This window comes from Thalassophryne amazonica, chromosome 16 (genome assembly GCF_902500255.1).
Source record: "Thalassophryne amazonica chromosome 16, fThaAma1.1, whole genome shotgun sequence".
In the NCBI taxonomy this organism is placed as follows: domain Eukaryota; kingdom Metazoa; phylum Chordata; class Actinopteri; order Batrachoidiformes; family Batrachoididae; genus Thalassophryne; species Thalassophryne amazonica.
Genome location: NC_047118.1, coordinates 77,303,619 through 77,320,259, shown reverse-complemented (window position 1 = coordinate 77,320,259; position 16,641 = coordinate 77,303,619). Strand labels below are relative to the sequence as shown.

The 16,641-nt window shown below is 42.4% G+C and overlaps 1 protein-coding gene across 1 annotated transcript in view; it reads left to right on the top strand.

The window, feature by feature from the left end:
• Window positions 1-16,641, top strand: part of si:dkey-89b17.4 (zinc finger protein 646) — a 98,516-nt gene that overhangs the window by 16,242 nt on the left and 65,633 nt on the right. Inside the window, 2 exon segments of the mRNA XM_034189459.1 lie at window positions 6,308-9,033; window positions 9,036-9,096. Coding sequence (XP_034045350.1) covers window positions 6,519-9,033; window positions 9,036-9,096 — 2,576 coding nt within the window. The 5' untranslated portion in view covers window positions 6,308-6,518.

The window sequence follows — 16,641 nt, the reverse complement described above, 5'->3', positions numbered from 1 at the left end:
AGGTGTCGAACTTTAAAAAAGCTCCAATCATGTTTAAAATTTTTAAAGTTTATGGAGTTCCACAAGGTTCTGTGCTAGGACCAATTTTATTCACTTTATACATGCTTCCCTTAGGCAGTATTATTAGACAGCATTGCTTAAATTTTCAATGTTAGGCAGATGATACCCAGCTTTATCTATCCATGAAGCCAGAGGACACACACCAATAAACTAATCCTGCTAAACTACAGGATTGTCTTACAGACATAAAGACATGGATGACCTCTAATTTCCTGCTTTTAAACTCAGATAAAACCGAAGTTATTGTACTTGGCCCCACAAATCTTAGAAACATGGTGTCTAACCAGATCCTTACTCTGGATGGCATTACCCTGACCTCTAGTAATACTGTGAGAAATCTTGGAGTAATTTTTGATCATCCTTCAGTGCGCATATTAAACAAATATGTAGGACTGCTTTTTTGCATTTGCGCAATATCTCTAAAATTAGAAAGGTCTTGTCTCAGAGTGATGCTGAAAAACTAATTCATGCATTTATTTCCTCTAGGCTGGACTATTGTAATTCATTATTATCAGGTTGTCCTAAAAGTTCCCTGAAAAGCCTTCAGTTAATTCAAAATGCTGCAGCTATTGTACTGACGGGGACTAGAAGGGGAGAGCATATTTCACCCATATTTGCCTCTCTTCATTGGCTTCCTGTTAATTCTAGAATAGAATTTAAAATTCTTCTTCTTACTTATAAGGTTTTGAATAATCAGGTCCCATCTTATCTTAGGGACCTCATAGTACCATATCACCCCAATAGAGCGCTTCGCTCTCAGACTGCAGGCTTACTTGTAGTTCCTAGGGTTTGTAAGAGTAGAATGGGAGGCAGCGCCTTCAGCTTTCAGGCTCCTCTCCTCTGGAACCAGCTCCCAATTTGGATCAGGGAGATAGACACCCTCTCTACTTTTAAGATTAGGCTTAAAACTTTCCTTTTTGCTAAAGCTTATAGTTAGGGCTGGATCAGGTGACCCTGAACCATCCCTTAGTTATGCTGCTATAGACTTAGACTGCTGGGGGGTTCCCATGATGCACTGTTTCTTTCTCTTTTTGCTCTGTATGCACCACTCTGCATTTAATCATTGGTGATTGATCTCTGCTCCCCTCCACAGCATGTCTTTTTCCTGGTTCTCTCCCTCAGCCCCATAGTATTGGTTGAGCTAATAGAATTAATAAATTGAATAGTTTGCACCTTTTGTCATGCTTAGTTGTCATGTTATGGGGTACCATATGTCATATGTCTGTTTACGGATGTTCTGAGGGAGGACATGCATCTGGTATGTGTGAAGGAGAAAAGTGGACAGGGTGAGATTGAGACAGTTGATTTCCTGTGGCGCACCCTAACGGGATAAGAAAGAACAAGACAGACAGGGAACCAATGCTCATATTTGAACAACTGTCACAAGTAGCTAATTTTACACACACACACACACACGATATATATGTATGTATGTATGTGTGTGTATATATATATATATATATATATATATATATATATATGTATGTATGTATGTGTGTGTATATATATATATATATATATATATATATATATATGAGTGAAAGACATGGATAACCAATGTTTCAATGGATTGCTTGATTATCAAAATAGTTTAATGATGAGAAACCCATGGAAAGCCTTAGGGCTGAATATATAATCGATATTATCAATTATATTGTCATGGCAGGGGTGGTGGCTGAGTGGTTAGCAGGGTTCTTGCCAGCGCAGTTTAGCATAAGGGGCCCCTATGCTGTGATTTGGATCCCCTATGCTGGTTAAATCACAGCATAGGGGGCTTTTCTGTTGTTGTTTTTTTTTTTGCCCCTTTTTTAAAGGACATGTCAGATGTTATTTAATGTCCCAGTTAGCAACACAAAGTGGACCTCAAAATGCAGGAAATAGTGAGTGTTTCAAAGGGTTAAAAAAAAAAATTCTTGGTGGGGGGGTATACCCCTGGATCGTCCCACAATACTCAAGCCTACAATGCTTGCCGCGTGGCTATGCTCTGCTAAGTTCCCCCCTATACTGTGAAAAAATCCTGGTGAGAACCCTGGTTATTGTGCTTGGTTTCAGTGTGGAAGGTTACTCGTTCAAACACTGCCCTTGCCACATTTCTCCATGTAATTAGTTGCGTCAGGAAGTAAAATCCGACGTAAAAACTTGTGCCAATTCAACATGCAGATCCATGTTGGATTTGCTGTGGTGACCCCGAGTGCAAACAAGAGAGCAACTGAAGGGACTTACTGTTATAAATTATATTATTACAATAAAGCACATCATAAAGGCTCCAGTGAACCTTAGTTAAAAATTAAACAGTAAATTGAGGTTCACAAAAGTGTCACAGCTGTTTTAATCAGATTTGAAGTGAGTTTTCTTTCCACTATTAACAGGTGACTGATTCCGCCTGAATATAAGTGTATGTGTGGTTGTAGTCAACCCCTTATATCTGTGTTTGTGTTTTTTTTTTGGGGGGGGGTTGCTATCCACAACTTCAAAAACAGCACTTTTTTTTTCAAACGTGTTTTATAAATTTGTGTACAGAGTAAGGAATTTTAAGTTGCACCTTATCTAATTTCACGGCCCCTTTATACATACCGTACTCGCACATCGGCGAGCCCAGGGTGTTCTGCATAAAATTCTGCCTGAAGAGGCGGTGGGCCAATGCAGGAGCAGAGCCAAATTACATTTGTTGGAACACCCATTTTGATAAAATGTCTGATTTCATCACAAATAAATTGTATGTTTGTGACCATTTTTGTCCTGTACAAATCCTTTTTTCATTTATTAAATGTGTTCCTGTGATGTCCAGCAAGTCCATCGAAAAGTTATATGTGTAGCTGCTATGCTCTCTCGTCTGTTTCTGCGCTGTTGACTTTGACTCCTCCCACTCGCTCCACTTGGGGGGCAAACTCATGATCTCCGGCATGGGAGGCAGATGCTCTGACCAATCGGCTAAAATCCTGGGCTGTGGCCAGAGTATCCTTTGGCTGTGACATATGCGTGCTCAAAACTTTAAGGGGACATCAGACAGACAACTTTCCTGATGGTTGCACATTTATTTTTTCCTGTCCTTGTTCATAGTTTGCCAGTGGACATTCAGTTGACGTTGAGCTGCTTTCTCATGTTGACAGCGGAAAAACAATCATGGCAAAATTCAGCAGCAGATTGCAGGAGGTGAATTGAGGCGCGGCCATTTGTCAGTGATCATAACAAGGACAATAATTTACCGTATTGCCCGGAGTACAAGTCACTTTTTTTTTTAAACTAGATTGGGAGGCTTAGTTTCTGGTGCAACTTGTATACTGAAAAGTCACATGTTTGTTATTAATAATAGTAATTATAATGACTATTTATATAGAACTTTCCCAAGAATCAGAGCATTAAACAAAATAAACTCCAATAATAAAAGAATAAATGGCAGCAATAAAAAATACGCTACAACAATGCACAAAATCTAAATTAAAGAGCTCGTAACACAGACCTGTAATCCAGTGCGACTTATATATGTTGTTTTTCCCCTTCAATACACATTTTTTGACAGGTGTGACTTATATTCCAGTGCAACTTATACGCTGGAAAATATGGTCCTTCATTGAAATTTTTGCATTGTTCTGTTACAACAGGAATTCCTCTATCATGGCAGCTTTAAAAGTTCCTACGTGTTTAAAACCGGGTGACTCTCTGCACTTAATCAGTCTCTTTCATTTTTCTCTCCTCTTTAAAGATAAAATGACACCCGTTTTCCACAGTAGGTGGATTTTTCCCATTAGCCTCTCACTGAAAATAGGGGAACATCTAGTTTGTCCTGTCACGATCACAGCCAACAATAGAACAGATGTGAGTTTTCTGTTTCTGTTCTGTTCACATCTCGCTGCTCTGCACACCAGCATTCCGTGTTTGTCCACTCATTCTATCAGAGCCTGAAAACAAATGCATTAGATGATTTTTGCTATCAGGCAAATTAATAATTAAGTCTGTTCTAATCGGTTTACTCAGGTTGAATGAGAAGCGTCTGTGCATGACCAATTTCAGATCTCTCCAGAGATGTTCAATCAGATTCAGGTCTGGGCTCTGGCTGGGCCACTCAAGGACATTCACTGAGTTGTCCTGAAGCCACTCCTTTGATATCTTGGCTGTGAGCATTAGGGTCATTGTCCTGCTGAAAGATGAAACGTCACCTCAGTCTGAGGTCAAGGGTGCTCTGGTTTTCATCCAGGATCTCTTTGTACATTGCTGCATTTGTTTTTCCCTCAATCCTGACTAGAATCCCAGTTCCTGCTGCTGAAAAACATCCCCACAGCATGATGCTGCCACCACCATGCTTCACTGTAGGGATGGTGCCTGGTTTCCTCCAAATATGACGCCTGGCTTTCACACCAAAGAGTTCAATCTTTCTCTCATCAGACCAGACAGTTTTGTTTCTTATGGTCTGAGAGTCCTTCAGGTGCCTTTTGGTAAACTCCAGGTGAGCTGCCATGTGCCTTTTACTAAGTTGTGGCTTCCATCTGGCCACTCTACCATACAGGCCTGATTGGTGGATTGTCCTTCTGGGAAGTTCTCCTCTCTCCACAGAGGAATGCTGGAGCTCTGACAGAATTTCCATTGGGTTCTTGGTCACCTCCCTGACCAGAAGAGAAGGGCCTTCCCTTCTCTTCTGATCGCTCAGTTTAGATGGGTGGCCAGCTCTAGGAAGAGTCCTGGTGGATCTGAATTTCTATCATTTACAGATAATGGAGGCCACTGTGCTCATTGGTGCCTTCAAAGCAGCAGAAATGTCTCTGTACCCTTCCCCAAATTTGTGCCTCAAGACTATTCTGTCTCGGAGGTCTACAGACAATTCCTTTGACTTCATGCTTGGTTTGTGCTCTGACATGCACTGTCAGCTGTGGGACCTTATATGTAGACAGGTGTGTGTCTTTCCAAATCATGTCCAATCAACTGAATTCACCCCAGGTGGACTCCAATTAAACTGTAGAAACATCTCAAGGATGATCAGTGGAAACATGATGCACCTGAGCCTAATTTTGAGCTTCATGGCAAAGACTGTGAATACCTATGTACTTATGATTTCTTTTTTTTATTTAATTTTATTTTTTATAAATTTGCAAAAACCAAAACAAAAACCTTTTTCACATTGTCATTATGGGGTATTGTGTCTCGATTTTTGAGATAAAAAATTAATTTCATCATTCATATATATATATATATATATATATATACACACACACACACATATGGGTGTCACTGATTGCAAAACCTACAGTTGAGATTGGCTAGCAATTAATCTGAGGTTTACAAGCTTGCCAAATGGGAGTAAAAGAAAGAGGGCATCAAGGCTCAATGCAATTTTTCAATGAAATAAGATTTTTCCCGTTGTAATTTCTGTAAAAAAAAAATAAAAAAATGATGTTAATATTGTGACAGGCTGCCACAAATAAGTAAATGTTTACACACGACCGTACTTCCCTGTGCATACTGATAGGTTTTAATTTTTGTTTTCCTCTCTCCCTTATTTCAACTGGCTATGCAGAGGTCGAAAACACTACACATCCTGGGCTTATATTTATTTTTTTCATTTATTTATTCATTTTTACTGCCACTTTCCTCTGCTTCATTTAAAAAAAAATCTATATATTTTTAAAATTGTGGTCTATAATCTGAAGTGAAAAAAATAAAATAAAAATAACCATATCTATATGAGCTGTTCTTAGTATTAGAAAGAAACTCAAGAAAATATTATGTGCGTAAGTTTGTTCAGGCTTTAAAACGACAGAACTAAATCATCTCTTTTACGTCCAGTTATCTTTAGACATATAAGCAGGTGGATGCAAGAACATTTTCTTGCAGGTCAGTTAACTAGGTCATCAAGAAATGTATGATAGTCTAGAGCAGACTGTCCTCAAGGTTTGAGGAAGCGTACACGAAACTAGTAGGGAAGACACCATGACACCCACGGTAACTCTCTCAAATAGTTATTGACTTCAGTAGCTGTGATTGAACAGTCCTTTTTGCACTCACAGCTTGATGTTTCAGTGGAATGTGGCATCCTTTCAAAGGAAGATGAATGAAATCCTGCCTGTAAGTTGCCAAAAGGTACAAAGTCTATAGGAAACGCAACTCAAGATTTAATCCATTTTCTTTATTGGAAGCAGTCATTCATTCATTCATTTAAAAAAGTGCTCAGTATCCCACTGCATAGCTTGACTTATAAATACTTTTATTTGATATGTTGTGCAACTTTATTTTTTTCTACTTCCTGTCTCTGCAGTGATTCCTCAGTGGCTGGTGTGATCCTGCAGGAGTTCCCTCCTCAACCACCTCTCCAGGTGGGCCCTGATTGACTGGACCTGGTCGCTGTGGGAAAAAATGGCAGTCTTTACCCTCTAACCCCAGCTGTGTCCTCCCCTTCTCATTAATATCACTGTTCATTGTTGTGATGTGAACCGTGATTCCTGCCACCTGAGTTGCGTTAGAGTACTATGGCAATGCATGATATGAGTCGTGCAAAGGGTTTCCCCTGTAAAGAGTGTGATATGGTTTGCCCGAGTACTCCAAGTCTTCTAGAGCATATGAAAGCACATTACCAGCAAGAAGAGACCGGACGTTTTGAGTGTGAACAGTGTGGCAGAATTTACAAACACGCAACTACTTTAGCCAATCATAAAAAATCTCATGAAGTGGGTTCATTCCAGTGTCCTGTATGTACACGTACCCTACCCAATGCAGTTGCCTTGAAAAATCACCTACGTATCCACACTTTGTCCCCAAGTAGTGTACACGCAGAAGAAGAAAGTGAAGAGGTGCATGAGGAAGGAAGCCACGAAGAGAGAGACTATAACCTTGCCCAGGAACTGTCAGACGGCTTTGGGCGCTCACATTTGAATCACAGTGGTATGGGCCATAGTGTCCTACAAAGCCACAAGACAGACGACCACGACAAGAAAGGTTCCCCTGAATCAGACGACGCCTGGGACAGGCCCTTCAAGTGTGATCAGTGTGACAGAACCTACAGGCACCACGGTAGCCTGGTGAACCACAAGAAGTGTCACCAGCAAGGAACTTTTAAGTGCTCTGTGTGTTTTAAACAATTTACCAACCTGGCAGCCCTAAACAGCCACGAGCGAACTCACTCGAAGTTCAAGCCACCTGGCGCATCCATGGTGAGCAACAGCAGCCTCCATGGTTCTGACCGTGGAAGTGGCACACAGTCATCCCAGAGTAATGATACTGCCTCCTGCTTCTGCCATCTATGCCAGGTAACCCTGCCAAATAAGGCAGATTTCCAGGAACACATCCTGCTGCACAACGCAGCCTCACCTTCCATTGGCCTGCCTCGCAGCTTTCCAGGTATCATGCCTCACAGTCTGAGTGCAGTTCGATCCCCAGCTTACACCCCAGCCCTGGGGGACCCCCTTCCCCTACCACCCTTACCCACTGAAAAAAGGGGTCCCTATGACCCCATAATGGGGCCTCCAGTAAATAATCCCATTTATACATGTGCATACTGTGGTGCAGGGCACCCAGATCTGGACACTCTGAAAGTCCATTATCTAACCCATGATCCGCACCCTGCCCCTCATAGCCAAGATAGTGCCATTCTCAATTCAGACACTCTGAGTTCTGGATCACAGGGCTCAGTGTCCTCTCCATCTGGAGGCCGTGTACCACAGGCCAATTCGTCAGATGATGAAGAGCGTCGTTTTAAATGTGGGGAGTGTGGCAAAAGCTACCGTCATGCAGGAAGTCTGGTTAACCACAAACGTTGCCACCAAACTGGTCATTATCAGTGTACCATATGCTGTAAACAGTATCCACACTTGGCAGCTCTGCACAGCCACTTACGTAGCCACAAGGGGCGGCCCTCCAGTCAGGGCATTAATAATGATGGCAATGATTGGCTATCTTCAGAATCGTTAACTCTAGACTCCCAGCAAAGTTATGTTCAGGAGGGCAGTGGTGCCACCACTCCAATCTCACTACCAGGGAACCTGGGTGATACAACTCATTTTGTACCAGAAGGTGGCCACAGTGGTAGTGGGTTGGATTCGCTGGAGTTCCATGACCGTTTTGATGGCAGCTCACTTTCACAGAGCAGCTCTGCACATCGGCAAGCTGACCGGCATGTGTGTGCCGATTGTGGTGAAATGTATGGCGATGTATCTGGAATTAAGTCACACATGTGTCCCCGACGTGGCCAGCAACAGCAGCCTCAGCAACCACCACAGCCACAACAGCAACAGGGCAGTATGTCCAATGGTTTTATTGGAAATATGAACTATCACAGCTCCAATGCATCCTCGCTGCCCTCTGGAGGCTCCAGTAGCCTGAAGGAAGGGACCAGCCAACGTCCATACTCCCAGAACGATGGCAAAACAATAGGAAACAATGACAAGGATGATGATGATGATGGAGAAATATATCAGTGCTCAGTATGTGGCAACCACTATGCTAGCCTCAGGGCTCTCAGGAGCCACCTGCGTAGCCATGCTAACAACCCAACTGGGCCAGGACCTTCCAACTTGGGCCAAGATTGGAGGATGATCTGCTCTACATGTGGCCAAAGTTTCTCCAGAAAACAAGACCTCCTGAATCACCAGTTAGTACATGGCCCTCAAAGGCCAGATGGCCAACCGCAGACTATTGGAGGCAACTTGACGAACAATGATAAGATAGATGGACGCAGCCACATTTGTGTTGACTGTGGGATGTTTTTTGCTGACCGACATCACCTGATTACTCACTTGTGCTCAGGAAAGAACCGGGCCAGCTCGTTGAGTAAGCAGGGATTGAACGGAGCTAAAGGGCTATCTGGGGGAGATGGCATCAATGCTGGAGGAAGTCACGACATTAGGAGTGATGGCCGTAGGCCAATGATGGACCAAAGTGACAAGCCACACAAGTGTGACCAGTGTGGCCGAGGTTACAGACACCCTTGCTCCCTCCTTAACCACAAGAAGTCCCATAAAACAGGTGTTTTCCGCTGTTTGGTGTGTCAGAACGTTACTACAATCTCTTGGCCCTCAAGAACCACCAAAGGACTCACTTTGACCTGAAGAGGTATGTGTTCAAATCCACATCTTAGGTCGAATTTCAAGGTAATATTTGGTTGACATGAATTGTGAACTTTAAGGCAATTTAATTATTTGTGGAACACTGATGTGCTTTTAAAATGTGTTTCATACATTTCAGGAATACAAGTTTAACTTGGAGGTACAGAAAAAACAAAAACAAAAAACTTACTACTCTGATTTGATCAACAAAAACGAGCATAACTCAAAGTTCTTGTAAGACACAGTGGCAACACTTATTCATGGACAACCACCTGTAGTTCGCTCTCCTTTTACAGCACAAGATTTCCTGGATTACTTTGAGAAGAAAATAGAAGACAATAGGTTAAACATATCCCAGCATGCCTTAACCTAGCCACTACACCCTGCTATTGACGTGGGTGCCATTACTGAAGTATTACATAGATGTACAGAATTTGAGAGTATCTCTCTAGGTATGCTGACAAAACTCGTAATGTCAACAAAAATCATATCCTGTTTATTTGATCCTATACCAACAAAACTGTTTAAGGACCTTTGGCCAACTCTTGGGCCAACTTTGCTGGAAATGATTTATCTTTCTTTAACTTCTGGATCTCTTCCTAAATGTTTCAAATCTGCAGTGATTAAGCCATTACTTAAGGAACATAATCTTGACCCTAGTGTATTGAAAAACTATCAGCCGATATCAAATCTGTCATTTTGCTCTAAAGTTCTGGAAAAAGTGGTTTCACGGCAGCTCGTGGACTATTTTACTGAGCCACTTCAGTCTGCTTTTAGAAAATATTCCACAGAGACAGCTCTCACTAAAGTGGTGAATGATCTTCTGCTTGCAGTGGATTCGGACACCACTACGGTTTGGGTGCTGTTAGATCTCAGTGCTGCATTTGATACCATGGATCATCATATTCTACTTTATAGGCTGGAAAATCATTTTGAGATTAGTGGGAGTGCCCTTGCATAGTTGATGTCATACTTGACCAGTCGTTCTCACTGTGTTTTGTACAGTAACACTACCTCTAACCATAGTGACGTGAAATTTGGGGTTCCTCAGGGGTCTGTCTTAGGCCCCCTGCTTTTCTCCCTTTATATAGCACCCCTTGGACACATATTGCGGCGTTTTGGGATTACCTTTCACTGCTATGCTGATGATACTCAGTTATACATGCCGATAACTGCTGGTAATCTCATCCACATAAAATCCTTAGAAGATTGCCTTCCATCAGTGAGAAGTTGGGTGCCTAGAAACTTCCTACTTTTAAACTCTAATAAGACTGAAATGATGATTCTTGGTCCAGTGAGCCATCGGCATCAATTTGACCATTTAACGCTTAGCCTAGGCTTGTGTGTTACCCATCACACTGACAAAGTGAGGAACCTTGGGGTAATTTTTCATCCTACATTATCCTTTGACCTCCACATTAGAAATATTACGAGGACTGCTTTCTTCCACCTGTGAAATATAGCGAAGATTCGTCCCGTCCTTTCTATGGCTGATGCTGAGACCCTGATCCATGCGTATCTCAAGATTGGACTACTGCAATGTTCTATTTTCTGGTTTACCGCAGTCCAGCATTAGGGCTCTCCAATTGGTTCAAAATGCTGCAGCCAGACTTTTGACACGAAGCAGAAATTTCAACCACATTACACCCATTTTGGCATCCCTTCACTGGCTTCCTGTCCCAGTGAGATCAAAGTTTAAGGTTCTGTGATTAGTCTATAAAATTGTTCACGGACTGGCACCTCCCTACCTAGTTTACCTCATTAAACCTTACGTACCGGCCGGGCTTTGCATTCTCAGGGTTGCAGGACTACTTTGTGTCCCTTGGGTGAATAAGAAGTCTGGGGTCACAGAGCTTTCTCTTATTGTGCCCTGTTCTGTGGAATGATCTCCCTGCATCATATTCATCTTGGCCCAGTTGTTGCAAGCTGACTCAAAGCTGGAATGTTTCTGCTCATCTCCTTCAATAGAAATCATAAGAAGGTTGTCCAGTCTACAACGGTTCATGAGTTTCCTCTCTGGCATGGCAGGTTGTGTACCAGTGCGCAGATCAAATTTATGCACGTGTCAAGTTACTTTTTAAGCATTTGTTCAAAAGACAGGAGAGTAGAATCTTCAAATAAGTCACCAATTTTTCTTTATCCCCTTAAGTGACCAAACAGCCTGTCCTTCATCTGATACTTAGGGAAGTGGGATGAAGTTGGAGCACTCGGAGAAAACCAACGAGAACACGGGGAAAATATGCAAACTCCATACAGAAAGGACCTGACAGGAAACGATCCCAGGACCCTCTTCCTGTGAGACAAAGCCACTGTGCTTCCTAGCTTTACAATCAGATCAATTAGGATTAGAGAAACTATATGAATATGATTAAGGGTGCTGGTGTTTGTATTCTTATCCACCAAACATGTAGGTTGTGAGGTCCATTTGGGATAGGGTAAAGGCAAAGAAAAAGTGAAAATATGCAAAAGAAAATACTAATACAACACATTAAGCAGTATAGCTATAAAGTATTAAAAAGATGAGTTACACATGGACAAAAGCATTGAAATCTCATTTATATAAGGATTGTTAAGCTGATAAATATGTCTACAGTGATGCATATTGAGTATTGGAGATCCAATGTTAACTATTGTATCAAGTTGACTTCAAAAAGATTGAGCCAAAACACCATAGGAGATAGACTGATAGGAGTGCCAAGATGGCGCCGTTGTGTCTGGCTGCTCGTCTGCTGCTCTCCAGTCTTTGTTATTTTATTGTTTTTAATTTATGCTGTTTTTGAGTCAGAGGCATTGCGGGTGTATGATCGCCAAACTCTGCTGGATCTCCAGCCCCCGGTTCGTGGTGCGGTGTGGTTATTGGCAGGGTTTGCCTTTTAGAATAAATAGTTGTGTGCCTTAAGGGCACCAAAATCTGAAAAGTTTGGTGCCCCTCAGAAAAGTTTGGTACCAAACCTACCGCTACGCAGCATAGCGGCAAAGCAACTAGGGGACAAAATTTTGATATAAAAGATGCAAATTGTGCATTCTGGTGATATCTGGGGCAGATTTGTGGTGAAATTATGGAAGAACAAAAAAATGAAAGAGATCCGCACAGCCAGTTAGCTCCCAAACAAGCCTTTAATAACACACCAAAGGTGACGTTTCGGGCCTCGCCCTTCATCAGACAGGATGAAATTATGGAAGGGAATTTTGTGTTTTTGGAGTAATATTTTCCAACCTTGATAGAAGCTGAGATGACCCCATGCCAATATGCACAGGCAGATTGGCATGGGGTCATCTCAGCTGCCGATGTTTTATTAAACATCCAGCCCATTAACAGTCATGGCTGCCATGAGTGTTGATTACACTTGTTGTGATTACAGAAAATCTATTAGCAGTCATCATGGTCATCTGCCATTCTCTGCAGCACTTCAAGGTGTTCTTCCTCAGAATCAGAATTAAGCTCAGAATCTAAGGCAGCTCTTCCCTCAAAAACTCTGTCATAATTGTGTTTATAAACCAGTCACCATTTGCTTTTATTATACATCTCTGTAGTTAATAAATAAAATAATCTTCACGGATGATTTGCTCGCGCGCGCACGTAGAGAAATAAAAAAAAAACTCTCTGCTGGCTGCTGTTCGCTCTTCCCTCAAAAACGCTCCATTTGATCTGTGTATAATAAACGCGGCATTACAAACAGAGGAGAAGAACATTTTTTTGATCACGTTTTGTGTATGTGTCGGTCTCAGAAAGTCAAATTCTGCGCAAATTTTGTCCAAATTTGATAGATTTCTGTACAGTTATGAAATAAAAAAGGTGGATTCCAGTCGGGAATGCAAGTCTAAAGAGTTGTGTGCCCGCCCCCAAAGTAGGGTGCCACGGGTTCCCGGGTAACCGCTAAAATCGAACCGAATTGGCGGGTGGACAGAACTTTTCCGCCCCCATTTTTATCGGAGGTACTGGCTTTTCTGTGCCGTGCTCCAGCGCTGCCTTTCGGCCGAAAGTGCAGTCGTCGCCGCGGGAGACGAAGTGGACGTCTGGTGAAGCTGGAGCTCTGTTTGGCTTCCGGACGAGCTGTGCACAGAATTCTGGCAGGATCTGTGCTGCCCTGGCGCCTTGTGGATCCAGTTAGAGCCTGTGTGGTGCCGCTGGTCGGCTCTGAGGACTGTCGGCCCGGACGTCCACATCTTCGCCGGATTGATGTGCGCCAGTGGCGCTCTCGGAACCTGGGCTTGCTTCGCCGGGTTCCGAACAGTGAGACTGTCATCCCCACTGAGGTCCTTACCCTGGGTCTTCTGAACATCAGATCACTGTCCTCGAAATCATTGTTGATTGATTTAATCATGGCTCTTCATTTAGATATGATTAGCTTGTGTGAAACCTGGCTCAAACCCACAACTCTCCTTCCTCTGACTGAGGCCTGCCCACCAGCATACACATTTAGTCATGTGTCTCGTGGTGTGAAGCAAGGCGGGGGTGTGGCTTTTATTTACAAATCTAGGTTTTCTTTTTTAGCTGTTGGGAGTCACAAATATAATTCCTATGAGCATCTGACGCTCCGTTATGCCCATGATGCTAAGTACTGTCAGGGTCATAAAACTGGAGCTCAGCTATGTTATTTTGTCACTATTTATAGGCCCCCTGGCCCATATTCTGACTTCTTAGATGAATTTGGTGCGTTCATCTCTAGTTTGTCAACTAATGCAGATAACATTTTGATTATTGGTGACTTTAACATTCATATAAATAGCCCTCTGATCCCCTTAGCAAATCATTTATGCAAATTGTGGATGCTTTAGGATTCCAGCAATGCATTCAGGACCCGACACACATTAGTGGAAATACCCTGGATCTGGTTCTTGCACATGGGTTTGCTGTCACAAATATTGACATTTTGCCTCTCGCATCTATAGTCTCTGACCATTCACTTATCAGGTTTACATTTACGCTGCCGCGTTTAGTGAAACAACAACCTTGTCTACAACTGCGGCGTCGTATTAAACCCTCAACTATGACTGAACTTGAGGCCACACTACCTGATATTTTAGCTTTGAATCTGGAGAATGTTAAATCAGTGGACAGCCTCGCGGATAGTCTAAATGTAACGCTTAAAACTACACTTGATAAGATTGCGCCTCCTCTTTTAAGGTCACGCCCTCCTAAGGCACAGTCACCTTGGTTCAATGATTATTTGCGTGACCTCAGGCAGAAGGCTAGAGGTTTGGAACGGAAAAGGCGTTGTTCCAAATTAGAGGTGTTCCACCTTGTTTGGCAGGATGCTATTTTAGATTATAAGCATGCACTACTGGCCACGAAGCGGGCCTATTACTCTGATTTGATCAGTAAAAACAAACATAACTCAAAGTTTTTGTTTAACACGGTCACATTTCTTATTCACGGGCAGCCAACTGTTAGTTGTTCTCCCTTTTCAACACAGGATTTCTTGGATTATTTTGAGAAGAAAATAGAAGATATTAGGCTGAGCATATCTCAGCACACCTCGGCCCAGCCATTAAAACCTGCTATGGAGGTGGGCGCTACCATTGAGGTGTTACCTAGATTGACAGAATTTAATAGTATTTCATTGGGCGTGCTGATGAAACTTGTGGCGTCTACAAAAAGCACAACCTGTTTATTTGATCCCATACCAACAAAATTGTTTATGGACCTGTGGCCCACTCTTGGGCCGACTATGCTGGAAATTATTAATCTTTCTTTAACTTCTGGACCAGTTCCGAAATGTTTTAATCAGCAGTGATTAAACCATTACTTAAGAAATCTAATCTTGACCCTAGTGTATTGAAAAATTACAGGCCAATATCAAATCTATCATTCTGTTCCAAAATCTTAGAAAAGGTGGTTTCACGGCAGCTCATAGACCACCTTACTGAGAATAATCTTTTTGCGCTGCTGCAGTCTGCTTTTAGGAAATATCACTCCATAGAGACAGCGCTCACTAAAGTAGTGAATGATCTTCTGCGAGCAATGGACTCAGACACCACTACGGTTTTGGTGTTGTTAGATCTCAATGCTGCCTTTGATACCGTGGATCATCATATTTTGCTCAATAGGTTGGAGAATTTTTTTGGGATTACTGTAAGTGCCCTTGCCTGGTTGACGTCATATCTGTCCAGTCGTTCTCAATGTGTCTTGTATAATGGCACTACCTCTGACCTTGCTGACATGAGATTTGGGGTTCCACAGGGATCTGTTTTAGGCCCCTTGCTTTTCTCCCTGTATGTGGCACCCCTTGGGCGTATACTGCGGAGGTTTGGGATAGTCTTTCATTGTTATACTGATGATACTCAGTTGTACATGCCGATAACTGGGGGAAATCTCACTCCCATAAAATCCCTGGAGGACTGTCTTCTATCAGTGAGAAGTTGGATGTCTAGTAACTTCCTACTTTTAAACTTTGATAAGACTGAAATGATGGTTCTTGGTCCAGCGAGACATCGGCATCGGTTTGACCAGCTGGCGCTCAGCCTGGGTTCCTGTGTCATACATCATACGGACAAAATGAGGAACCTTGGGGTAATTTTTGATCCCACGTTGTCTTTTGACCTCCACATCAGGAATGTTACTAGGACTGCTTTTTTCCATCTGAGAAATATAGCAGGGATCCGCCCCATCCTGTCCATGGCTGATGCTGAGACCCTGATTCATGCTTTTGTTTCTTCTAAACTAGATTATTGTAATGTTCTATTTTCAGGGTTACCACAGTCCAGCATTAGGGGTCTTCAGCTGATTCAGAACGCTGCCGCCAGACGTCTGACACTAGCAGAAGGTCTGAACATATCACACCCATTTTGGCATCTTTGCACTGGCTCCCTGTCTGTTTGAGAGCAGATTTTAAGGTTTTGCTATTGGCTTATAAGGTTGTTCATGGACTGGCGCCATCTTATTTGGCTAATCTGGTGGAACTCTATGTGCCGGCCCGGGCTTTGCGGTCGCAGGATGCGGGACTTCTCTGTGTTCCCAGGGTGAAGAAGAAGTCAGCAGGTCAAAGAGCCTTTTCGTATCGTGCACCCACCCTGTGGAACAGTCTTCTTGCGACCGTGAGGCAGTCTGAGTGCATCGACATTTTTAAGTCAAGACTCAAAACCTATTTTTATTCTCTTTCTTATGGATAGTTTTTATTTTTATTTGTTTTATTCTTTTACTTCTGTTTTTATTTTCATTTCTAATTATTTATTCAATTTTATGTTGACTTGTTTTATGTAAGGCGCCTTGAGACGGCTTTTGCTTTGATTTGGCACATTATAAGCTAATTAAATTAAATTAAGTTTTGAGAAACTATGTAGAGCCATGTTTGCTGCTTGTGTAAAAAAACAAACAAAAAACAACTTTAAACCTGTAGTTTATTGCCAAATTCCTGAGTCACAAAAGTTAATACTCTATTTGTGAGTGAGTGAAGCGACTTTGTGCCTGAGATACAGAGTCGCTGTAAATTGTATCTCTGAACATGCTATAATAATCTTAAGTTAATGTTTGTGTTCTTCTACACATCCAAAAGGGGAGGTGATGGTCTAGTGGTTAAGGTGTTAGGCTTGAGTCCAGAAGATCATGGGT